The 16,198-nt window shown below is 40.9% G+C and overlaps 1 protein-coding gene across 2 annotated transcripts in view; it reads right to left on the reverse strand.

Annotated features, from left to right (window-relative positions):
* kif5ab (kinesin family member 5A, b) overlaps positions 1-16,198 on the reverse strand; it is a 135,333-nt gene that overhangs the window by 89,417 nt on the left and 29,718 nt on the right. For both annotated transcript variants that reach the window (XM_061726710.1, XM_061726709.1), the window contains exons 2-3: positions 5,992-6,079; positions 197-270 (exon numbers count right to left, since the gene is read on the reverse strand). In XM_061726710.1, coding sequence (XP_061582694.1) covers positions 197-270; positions 5,992-6,079 — 162 coding nt within the window. The remainder of the gene's footprint in view (positions 1-196; positions 271-5,991; positions 6,080-16,198) is intronic.

Genomic DNA, 16,198 nt, shown 5'->3' on the forward strand with positions numbered 1-16,198 from the left:
ATGTTTCCCAAACACAGTTGAAAAGGAAGTGAGTTCCCACGCAAGCCTGGGATTGAGAGATAAGCAGCAATGGCTGTGATGGAGGTGGATCTACTGTCATGACAGGTAGAGGAAGAGAGGGAAAAATGTGCAGCCGTGCGGCTGTGTGCATGCGTGCAATGACAGAAAGTCTCGATTATGAGAAATTTAGCTTTACCTCCATGGTGTGGGTTTTCCCCGAGGCGGTCTGCCCGTAGGCGAAGATAGTCCCATTGTATCCACCCAGTACATCTTAGATTAAGAAGAAGAAGATAAGTACATTAAAGGAAAAAAAGGCTAAAGAGGAAAAAGAGAGAAAAAGAGGAAATTAAAACTGACATTTAGGCCCCGTCCCAATTCTCCCCCTCGCCCTCGTTTTTATTCACTACCCCTAAATTTTGCACGTTCCCATGAGGGTAGTGGTGTCCATATTCCTCTTTTCACCTAGGGGGAGTGGGGATATCGAGGGCTAGGGGCTGAAAATAGCCCCTTCACATCGAGGGATTTCACATGCTGACTTCGCGAGCGAGGGGGTATAAAAATTTCCCAGAATGCTTTTCGTCGTCATTTGCGGACTGAATCCAAAAAAAAAACATGGCAGACATTTTCTTATTTTTTTGTGAATAAAATCAATATTTTGAGTTAGTTTCTGCATAAAAATGCGTTTTGATTACATTTCTAGCGAGAAATATATATTTTACTTTCATAATATTCACTCAGTGAATGTACATAATCCCTTTTTTGTCCGTTGTTCGTGAAGATCGCGCTGGAATAAAGGCTGTTAGGTTAGGGCGTAAGCTACGCAAGCTACGCCGTAAGCTACGTAACCTATAAATAAATATAAACACAGCGATAAAGCTGAAGTGAAGATAGCGGAGCTGTTTTATGGCTCCGCGTTAAATCGGCGCAGAGTCTACGGCGTAGGTTACGCGGCGACGCGCGCCGTACGCCGTACCCTACGCCGTAGGCTCTGCGTCGATTTAACGCGGAACCATAAATCAGCTCCGGAGCCGGCAGTCAGGCAGAAATCCCGAAATCTTCGGAGCAAATTTCTTAACGGGCGTTATTTGGATAAACTGAGCCCAGGTTGGGGATCTTAACGGTTACTTTTACGCCTGAAAAAATATTAAAACTTAATAAAGTGGCATATTAACAGCACTACAGCTGAAATTAAAACAGCTTTTGGCTGTTAGCTTCCTGATTAGGGTAGGGATGAAAACGAGGGGTAGGGGGAGAATTGGGACAGGCACCTGGGCCAAGTGCCCTAGATTTCAAGTAGTGATGCACCGATTGTTCGGTAACCGAAATTGTTCGGCCGAAAATGGCAAAAAAACACTTTCGGTGTTCGGTGGAATAAGTGGGAAAAAAACCGAACAATTAATAACGACGTTGTAATATAAGGAAATAGACTGGCCGCTCCGTAACTGTTGCACATAAATCGTTGGCCAACCAAAAACTAACCACATAAGAATTTTACCTAACATGCACCAGCAGGTGGAACCAAAACAACATAAATCAATCTATTACAGGTGCGTTTAGATGACGAAATCAAACAGCGAAGAGCGTGGAGTGAAGTGGTGCGGTGCAAACATGTCAGCAGTGTGGAAGTATTTTAGAGTGGCAAAGAATAAAACAAGAATGGCTGTTTGCAATGAATGTTCTGCTCAAATATCTAGAGGGGGCACATCTGCAAAGTCTTTCAGCACTACAAGTTTGATTTATCATTTGAAATGATAAAAAACCCTGAGCGCTTTAATGCATTTTTATTTTTTTAAGGCCTATGTTACAATGTTCAGTCAGTTAAGCCTAACGTAAGCTCAAAGATGGCCAAAAAATTTATTTTGCTAATTTATTCATTTTAAGTTATTGTTCTTTGCTGGTATAATGTCTGCTGGAATATTTAAGAAATGCTGGGAAATTAAAAAATGTTCAGTTTTTTATGTTCAATAAATGTTTTCTACCTTGTAATTTTGTAAAAGATTTTTTTCTTTTAAAAGCATGCCTAAATCAAATTTATTTGATTTATGCAATGGTGAAAAAATTGGCAAAATAAATGAAAAACTGCGAAGAACCATGTTCGGTATTGTTCGGTATTCGGCCAAGTGTTTATTATTATTTTCGGTTTCGGTTTCGGACACAAATTTTCATTTCGGTGCATCACTAATTTCAAGTGTCCTAAAATCTCCCCCTTCTTTTTTAGGGGGTAGGGAAGAAAAGAAGGGCGAGTGAAGAAAAGTAGGGGGAGTATTGAGATTGGACCTTAATGTGTACAAATTAGCAATTTTAGTCAGGCAGGTGTATAAACAAGAAGGCAGTAAATGTCCAGAGAAAAACAGATGTCTTTGACCTTTGTTCCAAACTGAGCCTCATAAAAACTGTGCGCACGGATATTTAAGCCGTGCTAGGTGTTGAACAGCCTCTGTGGCTGCACACAATAAACAACAAGTACATGACGCTATAAGCATCTCCAGGAGGTATTGAGTGGGGGCATGCAGGTACAGATATATTGCTCTCTCCATTCATTTTGAGCCACATTTTTTTTTGTTTTAAAACACCCCTCCACCTGCTGAACTAATAAAGAACCACATTGTTGAACGTCATAATGCTGACACAGGGCTCTAAACCCCTGCAGTAAAAGTCAAACGTGGGTAAAGTGAAGCATATCACCCTGAAAAGGCCGGCTACTGAGGATGAGAAGACCACAGAATAATGAGAAAGTCTCTCTGCTGAAATCAAGCAGAACCCTGTTCCTCCCTCCTCTCCTCCCTGTATTCTCACTGCTCAGCAGCACGTCTTCTTCTGTTTCCACACTGGTCAAAGTGAGACCAGAACAGAGCGTGACGCATAGAAAAAATCTAAGAATAAAGCAGGGAAATGTGGCATGTTGCTAAAACAATAGACGGAACGGCAAAGGTAAAGAGCCAGAGAAAGACAGAAAAGCTGCAAAGAGATGAGAGAGCAAAAAAATGGAGAAGCAGACACCCACCGAGACCATAAATGAGAGTTTTTCTTTCCCCTTGGCCTTGCCTGCTCTCTCTGACACTTCGTGACTCAAGTCAGTTCTCACATTTTCATTTTGTTAAATGCCTACCTTGAATTTTTCCAACCTTGTGCTGCAGTCCATGTTATAATTCATCTCTCCTCCTCGGCCAAAATGGTAATCTTACCTTCACTAAGTCTCACCAGCATATTCAATCTATTTCATGCAGCAGGTGAGGGGCGAAAAATAGACAAGCCTAAGGGCTCGGGGTTACTAGTTTTATTAGATCTAGGGCCACACGGTGTGCACAATTAATAGTTAAGTCGTATTGCATAGGCCAGGGGTCGGCAACCCAAAATGTTGAAAGAGCCATATTGGACCAAAAACACAAAAAACTAATTTGTCTGGAGCCGCAAAAAATGAAAAGTCTCGTATAAGCCTTAGAAAGGAAGACATATTAGTTATAACGGGGGGAAGATTTTTTTTTTCATTATGCACTTCGAGAAAAAAGTCGAAATGTCGAGAAAAAAGTCGAAATGTCAAGATTAATGTTGAAGTACAATTTCGATAAAAAAGTCCAAATGTTGAGAGAAAAGTCCAAATGTCGAGAAAAAAGTCGAAATGTCGAGAAAAAAGTCAAAATTTTGAGAAAAAATTTGAAATGTTGAGATTAAAAAGGAAAGGAAAAAGGGGGAAAAAAAAAAAAAAAAAAAAAAAAGGTCAAACATTTTTGAAAAAGCTCCAGGGACCCACTAGGGCGGCGCTAAAGAGCCACATGTGGCTCTAGAGCCGCGGGTTGCCGACCCCTGGCATAGGCAAATGCAATTTGAGATCCTTCCAACAGTAACTGCAGATAACTATTAGTGAGCACAATTATTATATAACTACATTCAAAATGTTGTTTTGACAGCTTTCCATCTATATTGTTTAGTTTTTATTTTTGTTTTTCACACACTTTCCTCAAAACAGCAACTGTTAAAAGAGGAGTTTTTTCTTTCCTCACTATAACTAGCCAGCACGAGAAGGATTTATAGTTGAGGTGAAATGCTGCATCATAATTCACTCACTTTTGAGTCTTTTCTTTTTGTTTTGACTTTAACAAGCACTGAAGTCCTTGGATGCATCCAATAAAGCTCACAGCCCTTTTACATCCTACAGGCTTCTTGAAGCCGGCAGTCTGTTGTGGAGGTCAAGTTTAATACATTTTCAACCAGAGAAAAGTCCAAATACCAAATCATTAGTCGTAGCAACACCTACCCTCTGATCCGTCTCAGGTCCAGTCTCCTGCTCCATTAAATATCACACCCTTTTCATCTACCGGTATCTATAAAACCTTTTAAAATTCAAGATAAGAAAAGCTGTCTTCTTGGCCTGATATTGATGTTTTAATTAGTGGATATTATTTAGAGCACAAGCAAAACACTTTTATTTACTGTATGCGCAATCCAAGTATCTATTTATTTTAATTCATAAGAAAGGCATATTCAAGTTGTTGAACTCTCACTAACAGAAAGGCGAATTGTTGCCTTAATCCGACTGATATTGAATTTTTAAATGCCATGTATACACCTTAGCCGGGCTGTAGTCGAACTGAACTGAAGCTCTTGAAATTGAGCTTTTAGTGCCAGATAATTTATAATTTAGTTATTCCGGCATGTATATGCAACCCACGATTAGCCGAGCTAGTACTGCCCCGGGACTCCTCCTTCCGGAAGGGACGACATCGCGAAAGCAAGAATATCAACACGGTAGGAGAAGAAGACGAACAACTAGAACTAACCGGAAGAACGCCAACGCAAAAGTGCATGTGGCGCCACCTAGCATCTCACTCAATAATCGATTGTCTTCTCGCGCATGTATACTTGGATTTCTGGGACACTCCAGTTTAAACCTTATCTAGATTTTTGCCCATAGCTTGATGTAGATGTGCATGTAACCCCGGGGTCTTGTATAAGCCTTAGAATGAAGGCAACACATGCTTCATGTTTCTATATTAGTTATAACTGGGGGAAGATTTTTTTTTTCATTATGCACTTCGAGAAAAATGTTGAAATTCTCGAGAAAAAAGTCAAAATGTCAAGAAAAAAGTCGAAATGTCGAGAAAAATGTCAAAATTTTGCGAGAAAAGTCCAAATGTCAAGATTAATATTGAAGTACAATCTTGAGAAAAAAGTTGAAATTTCGAGAAAAAAGTCGAAATGTTGAGAAAAAAGTCGAAATGTCAAGAAAAATGTTGAAATGTTGAGAAAAAAGTCAAGATTTCGGGAAAAAAGTCGAAATGTCAAGGAAATAGTCAAAATGTCGCGAAAAAAGTCGAAATGTCGAGAAAAATTTCGAAATTTTGAGAGAAAAGTCGAAATGTCAAGATTAATGTTGAAGTACAATCTTGAGAAAAAAGTTGAAATGTCGAGAAAAAATTCGAAATGTTGAGAAAAAAGTCGGAATGTCGAGATTAAAAAGGAAAGGAAAAAGGAAGGGCGGCGCTAAAGAGCTGCATGCGGCTCTAGAGCCGCGGGTTGCCGACCCCTGATGTAACCGCACGAGTGAGAGTTAAAGCTCTGTAGTGTTTCATGAGGCCTGGTAATTACTTTATGAACACCTTGTGTAGGGTGTTAATCCCTATAGGCCACACAACCTGTCTTTACAAGAGAAACACACACACACACACACACACACACACACACACACACACACACACACACACACACACACACACACACACACACACACACACACACACACACACACACACACACACACATCCATATCACCTGGAAACCATATCCATTCAAATAGATTGTATCATGCAGATAAATTGCCTGCAGGAGCTGCTTGTGCCGCTGCACTCGTCAGTGGGTGAGCTTAACTGACAAAGTCTGCATGGACACTATGATAATGTTGGATATGCTAATGCGGCCTCTTGTCTTTGTCATGCGCGGCATGTGTCCCTCCTTTATCTTGTACAGAAGAGGCAAACAGTTTGCACAACTCACCTTTGACAATCTGTTTGGCACAGGCGCTGTAGACTTGCTCCTGCGTGGTGTTGGTGGGGAAGACCTGGTCAAACACGTACGACTTCCCCTGCGAAGGCAAACACACGCACAGCCAGCTGTAACAAAGGATTTCTGCAGAGCACTTTAGATCACTGTCAGCACTTCAGCGTCTCTTGTGACTTCTTGTAAAATATATCACGGTTTATGAAGCAGAGCACAGGGGTGTGCGTTTGAGTTAGTAAAGATTAACGTGTCATTTTTCATCACCGTGTAAACTTATTTTTCCACAACAGAAGGAGCCACATCCACTTTTCATTTATGCATAGTGAACTTCCTTTATGGATCCTCTTGTCCATCTGTGTGTGTGTTTGATCTGAACAGATGTGCACACATCACATTAAGACATCCATCTGTCTCATTTTGAGAAGTACAGCATGCATCCTTGTTTTTGTTTTGTGCTACTGAGAGGCACTGGGTGTTTTTATGGAAGAGGCGCTGCACTGAATTTAGGCTAACAAGCTGTTGGAGCCCAAGAGAGACGTGGATCCCTTCAGAGGTGAAGCCATGAGAGACAGGATTCAAGTGGAGAAATCGATCGGGGGGGTGAGTGGAGCAGAAAGTTGGAAACACAGAGACGGTAGATGAAAACGTACAGTACTGGAGTTGAGGGGGGATGAGGGGGGATGGCATCCCCCCTGAAATAAAAACGCTCAAAATCATCCCCCCCTGAAATAAATACGGTCAAAATCATCCCCCCTGAAATAAATACGGTCAAAATCATCCCCCCTGTAAAACTGCCATTCCCCCTTTCCATCCCTTATGTCATTTCATCAATGAATGTGGTTTTACTGCTATTTCAACATTTAGAGTCATCACCAGAAAAATAACACCAGAAAAATAAATTATTTGACAATTTTCACCTGTTTCAAGTCATTTTTCACTTGAAATAAGTAGAAAAATCTGCCAGTGGGACAAGATTTATCTTCTGATTAAAAGCAAAAAAATCTTGTTCCAAGTGAAAATCTACTTGAAACAGGTGAAAATTGTTGTTTTTTCCAGTGATGAGTCTTGTTTTAAGTGTAATAAGATTTTTTTACTAAAATGAGACATTTTAACTAGAAATAGGACAAATATTCTTATTTTAAGTTTTTGCAGTGATCCATTTTACTTATCCTGTGAAGGACAGAGTCATATTGATAAGTTCAGAAAAGTGTTTTTTATTGTTGTGTTTTGATGTATTTGATGTAAGCCCAGTGGATATTTAAAGCTTACAGAAGGCTGCATTTAACTGCTGCTATGTCATTCCTGCAGTATTTCTGCAGGCGTTTTGGTCAGTGCTATTATTTGTAATATATTATATTATTTATAATCAGCACAAATGATCTGTCCCCATATGATAAAATCCACCATCCCCCCTGATGTTTTTTTACAACTCGAGTACTGAAAACGCATGGCCTGAACTAGTTTCTGCACGAGAAGAAGGACAGCGCAAGAGTGCACAAACACCAAAAAAAAGGAGAGACAGTGTGTCTATTTTTAATTATTTAATTTTAATAATTTAGTTTTTCAAGCAGATACCCAGCCTGCTTGTTAAGCAACTTGGCAAACCAGCTGTTATGAGTCATTTATGTTGCATCAAAATCTTGAAGTACCAGTCGACCAATTAATTTGACAAGTAGCTGCTAAAAACTCAGCGAACCCTGACCAGACTAAATCACAGAATCGAGCAGTCAAATCAAGCTATGACGACGGTGATGACTATGATGACTAAGAGCAGATTAAAAAAGAAAAAACAAAACAAAAAAGAATGTGCATTTACTTAGCAAGGAGGGTGTAAACAACAATAATGACTGCACAAATCCCCTGCACCTCTAAGCTTTACATACAAGCCGCATTGCCTTTGCATTTAAATGACAACCAACAACAAGCTAAACACAAAATCCCAAAGCACATAAATGCATCAAGCCCTTAAATTATATGTTCTATCCGAGGCTTTTGCGAGGATGGATGCCTTTGTAGTTTTGACTCCCACTGTGATATGTTAATTTCAGTTCATAAGTATATTTATTATGGCTTTCAAGGCACATTTTGGTTTCAGCCATTTGCATTTATTCATCACTCTGAAATCTTCACCATTGCAGGTGGTTTTTAGAGTGAAAGCTCTAGTTTCTATGATCAATAATATATGACGGTGACTGATTAAAGCTTCATCTTATATTAAATAAGGACAATCAGCAAGGAATTAGTTTTAAAAACATCGTGGGACATCGGCAGGCCAAAATAAACAACGCTGACAGATATGGCTTGAACATTTTATAAACAGATAATGTAGGGAGCAGGTTGTCAAACAAAGAACTGTCGTAAAATCAAAACAATATCTTGAAATGGTGAGAAAACCCAAGGCAATCAATATGCTAATATTCGTAACTGAATATCAGCGGATCTGACTGGGGTCAAAGCGAAACATGGATGTTATTCCGTATATTGAAACAGTGAACAAATGCAGGTGAGCTAGAAACAGAGAGCAGACGGACAAACGGAAAGAAGCTAACTAAAAGTGTAAATCATGACTGAAACAAATGCACGTTCAACCTCCATATCCATTTGGAAATGAAACACAGTATTCATATTCATCCGCTGCTTGGACCTATCTGCAATTTTTTTGTGCTGCTACTGTAATTTCTTTGGTCATTGCTACATTAAACCACAGCTAAAAGCCATATTTATTAGTTATAATAAATATAAAAACATAAAACAAAGATTCATATGTTTAGAAGGTGTTAAATTGAAACAGTGCTAAAGTAACATGTCAAATACAAAACTCCAAAATGGTTGTCCACAAATCAGCATGTCTTTGTGTCCACCTAAATTCTAAAATGTCAAAATATATCAATTAAATAGTCCAGTAGGGAAGGTAAATTTAAGGAAAACAAGCTTTTCATTAGCTTCTGTGAATCACTGTGGTCATTGCTGTTTTTGGAAACCAAGAAAGTGAAATTTAAACACTAATATACTTCAATAGATTGTCAACCTTGTTTCTCAACTTAAAGGAGCATGAGGCTCCTTTTAAGAAATGAGACTCTCTAGCGCCACCCTTCGCCACGACGGCCGTCGGGGGTACTGCAGCCAACAGTGAAGCCGGCACGGGAGAACGGGGAGAACGCGCATGCAGCGTAATGTGACGTCACATCCACAGGGCAGCACGGGAAATTCCGGTCACAATTGCAGCACATTTTGCAGCACACAGCCTGTTCAAGACAACGGAGAGATACACTAGAGGGCTCATTCTTTTGGGTTTGGAACGCTTCATCTGACATTATTACTAGAAAACTTAAAACGTATACGAATTCTTTTCATAAATCCTGCCTCATGCTCCCTTAATGTAACAAAAAAAAACAATAAAAAAGATAAGCTGAACTGGCCGTTGAAAGTTTGTTGTTGGTAATGTATTAGAACTGCCAACGTACCTGAGTTAAGGGGTTTATTTCTGCTCTGTCAATGTAATAAAACTAGCAAGTTGAACTTCATAAAAGGTGCTGGAGAGAAAAGTAGAGTAGTTTATTTTGGGACAGATTCATATCACATTCATAAAGTTTTTGACATAAAACAAAGGCCTTGTCTGGATATGTTTCTCATAGAGCTGTTACTTTAGTCTATCGCTCTATTGCTTTTCACGGTGCTCATGAGATGGAAAGGCTGGACTTTTGTTGTACATCAATATCGTGTTTGTAAAGTTTTGGAGGAAGAATGAAATCGGTGGATATAAAGTAGGTGCTTTCTCACGAAGCAACATTTCATCTCATTCAGGATTGTAGTTGTTGAAAATTTAGTTTGGGTCGCTGTTAAATTAACCGAATATATATATATATAACAAACAAGTTTTATTAACCTGCTGCTGTGGAAGATAGAAAAGAAACCAAATTATAAGAAAAAGATTTTTGTTTCTTTGGTTTTTTTTTAGACGAGTATAAACTGTCAGAGAGACATACCGTATTTTCCGCACTATAAGGCGCACCTAAAAGCCTTTAATTTTCTCAAAAACCGGCAGTGCGCCTTATAATGCAGTGCGTCCTATATATGGTCATTACGGTAATTTCTGTTACTGTAGTCAGGGGGATTGTGGGTAATGTAGTTGGTGTTGAAGAAGTAATGGCACTAAAAACGTCAGGAATCGTCACAGACGTTCAAGACAACAGCAGCGACGCTGACTCGCATAATGACGACTTTGACGAGACGGAGCAAAGCTGGTTTTTATTTTGTTAATAAAGTTTGACATACGGTACTTCTTGTTTTTTTTTTTTTGTATTTGCTGTAGGATTTTGTAGCATTTCCTGTAGCGCAGCTCCATCAGGTAGATACGTAACTCAATCCCAGCCACTATAGTACGGTATCTTACCATATATTTAGTGCGCCTTATAATGTGGTGCGCCTTATAGTGCGGAAAATACAGTACTTAAATTAATTCAAACATTTTAATCCACCAAGAAAAATAAGGATATTTAACCCCTAAAGTTGGGACCTTATGTCAACTGTAAATAAAAACAGAACGCAATAGCAAACCCATATTTTAGTCACAAAAGAACATAGAAAACCCATTTAATCTTCGTCATCTCAACAGGAAAAATGGTAATTTGGAATTTAATGGCAGAAACAAAAATCTGGAGGAAATATTTTTTAGTAAATTAGGTTTTTTGGCAGCAGGCCAGATGTTGAGTACCAACTATAAAACTACATAAAATCCACACGTACACTACACAGAAGAGGAAGAATGAATAAACAGGACTTGGAATTACGATGTGACTGTCAGTGCAGGGAAACAAAACGTGGCTTATATAAGATGAATGGAAAAAAAACAGACAATTTCCACAGGCTCCAGGATTTAAGTGTTAAACTGTGCTGCATGGATATGATAATAGGATATGTTGTATTATAGACTCGGCAAGCTTTCAATCAGCATGTTTTCGTGCCTCTGCTGGCCCTGCACATCCAGTCAGGTATAAACAAAATTGTTTGTCTGTTTGTATAATTTAACAGATGTCTCCTCAATTATGTGACTGGACGCTGGTGTAGAATGCTGGAGTGGAAAGCAAAGAGTCCTCAATGTGACTGTGTATTTGTGTTTGTGTACTCATGCATGTGAGCAAATAATAAATGTCCCCTTACAGTTGTATATGCAGACACTGTTCAGCCCTCGCTTCATACAGTACAGTGTGCCAAACACCCACATGGCCTGTACAAGCAACAATCTGCTGCTGTCTGCCAGGAAACAAAGAGGCAGGGCGAGAGGGACCAGGGCACATGCAAACTGCAGCTACACACAGTGAGAGTCTGGCTTCAGGAGAAGAGAGCTATTTAATGAATTAGAGGATTGAGGAAACAGCAACAATAATAATAATATTAATACCGGTAATAATAATCCATAAATCTGCATCAAAAAGGCACTGTAGAAATGTGATAAAGAAAAAATGACTCGACTTCAGAGATCAAGTCAACAAGAGTTAAGAAAATAACAATATTTATGATAACAACAGCAGCAGCTTCGAATTTAAATACAGATACGCATTTAGCAGTGCATTAGCCCGAATAAAACATTGGCCTTTTCCATGTTTGTAATTAGGGATGTCCCGATCAGGTTTTTTTGGCCCCGATCCGATTCCGAGTCATTTGATTTTGAGTAAATGCCGATACCGAGTGCCGATCCGATACTTTCATAACACATTAAAAAGATGATCAAATGCAACAAACAGATCCAGGTTGTGCCTCTTTTTTATATTATTCTTATTTTATCATTTAGCATTTAAAGGAGCATGAGGCTCCTTTTAAGAAATGAAACTCTTTAGCGCCACCCTTCACCACGACGGTCGTCGGGGGTACTGCAGCCAACAGTGAAGCCGGCACGGGAGAACGGGGAGAACGTGCATGCAGCGTAATGTGACGTCACATCCGCAGGACAGCGCGGGAAATTCCGGTCACAATTGCAGCACATTTTGCAGCACACAGCCTGTTCAAGGCAACGGAGAGATACACTAGAGGGCTCATTTGTTTTGGTTTGGAACGCTTCATCTGACATTATTACTAGAAAACTTAAAACGTATACAAATTTATTTCATAAATCCTGCCTCAATCCTGCCTCATGCTCCTTTAAACAGTGCAGTGCTCTTCGAGGTAGCTTGAACAATCACGTAATAATAGTGCAACTATTACCTAATAAAAATAGTGCAAATGTAAACATAAATGTGAATTAAATAAAAAAAGCTGCTCAACTTAAAATACCCAGCAGGCAGTAAGTCCAGTAATGTGCTTTTTAGACCGTACTCTTACTTCTTACTGTCCTTTTCTGGCTTAAAGAATAAAACATTTTGTGTTTGAAGTGACCTACAGTACTTCCTCGCTGTTAGTGCAGCTGTTTCACAGCTAGAAGGTCCTGGGTTCAATTCCCGCCGGGGATGCTGAGTGTGTTTTAAGTTCCCCCACACACCTGGGGTTGACAAAAGGGCCTTTCTGTGTGGTGTTTACATGTTCTCCCCGTGTTCCCTTGGGTAGCTAATGTGAGCTACCCCCCAAAAAAACATGTTGTATATCATTTATATATGGCTTCTTGAACGTGGGGCTAGTGGCCGTTGGTGATATTTAAACGGGACCTATTATGGCAACTACCGGTAATAAATATTTTAAACAGGCCTTGTTTTTGCTAAATAAATTAGAAATTCAGCCTCTGAGCCATGTTTTTATCTTCCGATTCTCTAACCTCATTATCTATGAGGGATTCTGAGTGGGCGGGGCTATGATAATGAGGCTCTGTGCTGATTGGCTGCCTGAATGACGCGATACACCGCTACGAAAAAATGGCGGAAGCTCCGGCCGGCGGAGTTAGTTGTTGTTAGTGGTTTCACGCATCGGAGGCCAACCTATGTAAATCATGCCCGTAGATCCACATCACACTGGACGGCTCATCCGGGCGGCTGTACAGACACTGCAGAATTTGGTTGCTTTCCTCCTTCTCTGAGTTGGCAGGCTGAGGGGAGACCACTTTATATATGTTAAAGCAAGAAAAAACATGTTTTTCATAATAGGTCCCCTTTAAGATTCACTACAGAAAATAAATAAATATACTGCATATACACAGTATATAAGTATGTAGATAAAATGTGTTAATCATTGCACATCAAGAACACCAGTGTCAAACTATTTACTATGTGTTCTACAGTCAGGTTGAGGAGCTGTACAGCTGCATGATTGCTGCAGGTAGTAATGACTTCCTGAGGCGCTTTGTGGTGCGTCGTAGTAGCATCAGTCTGCTACTCATTGTTCTCCTGTATCTAACCAGTACGCAGGTGCGGCGCTAGGGATTTTAGGCCCAATGAAAAGAATCTTTACAGGGCTCCCAACACTGCAACAAAATTTGTTGATGCTAATTTAAATATGCCTCCAATGCGGCAATAGCTTGGAGTGCATGAATCTGTCATATGATGGAAACGCTTTAATTATATAGTATTTTTGTAATAGCATGGTCAGCAACATGTAAACTTCTCTGATTGGACTGAGAGCAGTCACCTCAGTCTGCTGCAAACAAACCTCAGATTTTCTCCCATCTTCTTACTGCACGTCTTCTATTTAATTTCTTAAGAGGGTTTATGCTTTTTAAACCATTAAAATGGTTCAAAATTACTTTTATTTCATTCATTTTAATTAATCTTTCCCATAACAGATGCACCTTTGTATTGTTTTGAGACTGCAGTAAAATGTATTGCTCCTGCACTTGACTCTGTTCAGTATGTTCAGAAAAATCAATTTGACAGAGGGGAGGTCAACTATTATTGAATAAGAACAGCTTGATGAAGGTTTAACTGGATTTGATTATTTAACTACTTTAACCTGAAAATATAACAGTAAAATGTAAAAATCCCAAGTTTACTTCAGTGAGATGGTGAGAAAAGTGAGCTATAGCTAACCCCCAGAAAGGGACAACGTTAATATTCCATGACTTTCCACCACAACTAACAAACCCACATTTTTTGGGGGGAATACTGGGGGACATACTGTCGAACCTTCAACTCCCTCTCCTCTCTTAATTTCGTTTCTTTTTTGGCTGCCTGATTTTTGAGGCATACTGCCGTCTCCGACTCCCTGCCTGCTGTTTGTGCCAAACCGTCAATGCGCTGCCTGCAGCTGATCTAGTGGACTGAACCGTTTTACATAAATAGAGGGGGGGGACTGTAGGCATTGATGTTTCCAAAACAAATAAAGTTATTGTTTCAGGGACATTGAAAATAAAACATTTTAAATTGTATGTCAGTTAATATCTTGTCATTATTTTTTTTCTGTATTATCATTTTATCTCCCCTTTTCGGCGCCCCAGCCAGTACGTTAAGGCTGGATTATGGTTCTGCAACAAATCGACGCCGAGCCTATGCCGCAGGTTGCGCCGCACGCCACGCCGCACGCCACGCCGCACGCCACGCCGCACGCCACGCCGCACGCCACGCCGCACGCCACGCCGCACGCCACGCCGTGCCTGACGCACACCTCCCACAAATTGTAACTATGCATCAAGAGGTCGCTGACCAACGCAGACCGAGAGGGCTGTGATTGGTTTGCTTGGTAGCAAGGCATTTCCGGTTTCCGGTTCGTGAAACAGTCGTGAACTTTCAGCGCTCTTTTCTTCGTGTATGTGTGATTTATTTTGTTTTGGTTTTTTGCACAATAGTTGTTCTTATCTCTTTGATTCACTGTGACCGGAAAAGTCGGATAAACCATTCAGGAAAAGAACGCACCCCCCCCTAGCGGTCGCGGGGGGTATTGCACCGCGGCGAAATGGAGTCCGAAGGATTCACGAAGGCGTCATGGCAGCGGCGTGTGCTCTGCGTTGGTGTAGCGCAGAACCATAATCCAGCCTTTATGCAATGGGTGGTCCACCTTGTCCAGGACGACCTGAAGCTTGGAGAGCATCCTCCTCTCTGCCACCACCATCAGAGAGTCCTGCTTCATTCCCAGAATGTCACTGGCCTTGCAGATAATTCTCTTTAATCTATTAACGTCCCCAATCTTCAGTCCACTGCCCCAACACACCACAGCAAAGAGGATGGCAGTAGCAGCCACTGACTCAGAGAAAATCCATGAACATAGTCATCCAGATGTTGAAGGTGCCTCGGCCTCATCAGAAAATAGAGACGGCCCCGGCCCTTCCACTAAACAGCGTCAGTGTTTGTTCCCCAGTCCAGCTTATTGTCAATGTGGACCCCCAGATACGTCTATAATGGCCCGCACTGACCCCCTGGATGTAAACAGGAGTTAGAGGCATCTTGGGCCTACTCAGATCCACAACCAGTTCCTTGCTCCCTGAACTCAGTCTCATCTCCCATGTTGACACATCTAACTACTGCAAAGTCATCAGAAAACCGTCAAGAGACGGCAGGTCTCTGAACAGTTGTTGAAGTCTGTGGTGTAGACAATGAAGAGAAAGGGAGAGAGGACAGTCCCCTGTGGGGCAGCGGCGTTGCCGACCAGTCTGTCAGCCAAACACTGTTTCAGGCACATATTTTGTGGTCCACCAGTCAGACAGTACATCATCCACGACACTTGCATCCCTGCCAACTTCTCACCAAGTAGAGTCTAGATGGCGCTGAACGCACTGCAGGAGTTAAAGGGGACCTATTATTGCATCTAATACTTATTTTAAACAGGCCTTGAATGTCTTAAAAACAAGCTTTTGATTGTTTTTGCTAAATAAATTAGAAATTCAGCCTCTGAGCCATGTCTTTATCTTCCCATTCTCTAACCTCATTATCTATGAGGGATTCTGAGTGGGCGGGGCTATGATAATGAGGCTCTGTGCTGATTGGCTGCCTGAATGACGCGATGCACCGCTACGAAAAAATGGCGGAAGCTCCGGCCAGCGGAGTTATTTGTGGGCGTGGTTTCACGCATCGGAGGCCAAACGTTTGGAGCAGTTGTTCCGAAAATGGGCCCGTTTCCCCCTAAAGATCGATTTGTTTGGTATATATGAACACAGCAATCGCGCTCGGATGCGGCACAAAACAAGCGAGCCGAGATCGCCTAGGAGAGCTGGTCTCGGCTCACTTCCATTCGAGACCTGGAGCGGTGCGTTTTTTTTATTTGGAGTGAGAACATAATCGACACAGCAACTGACACAACTCCATTCATTGTGTATGTTCGACCGCGGCCAAGGAGAAGACTCGGCGCAGCC

Source organism: Cololabis saira, chromosome 8 (assembly GCF_033807715.1).
Source record: "Cololabis saira isolate AMF1-May2022 chromosome 8, fColSai1.1, whole genome shotgun sequence".
Taxonomy (NCBI): domain Eukaryota; kingdom Metazoa; phylum Chordata; class Actinopteri; order Beloniformes; family Belonidae; genus Cololabis; species Cololabis saira.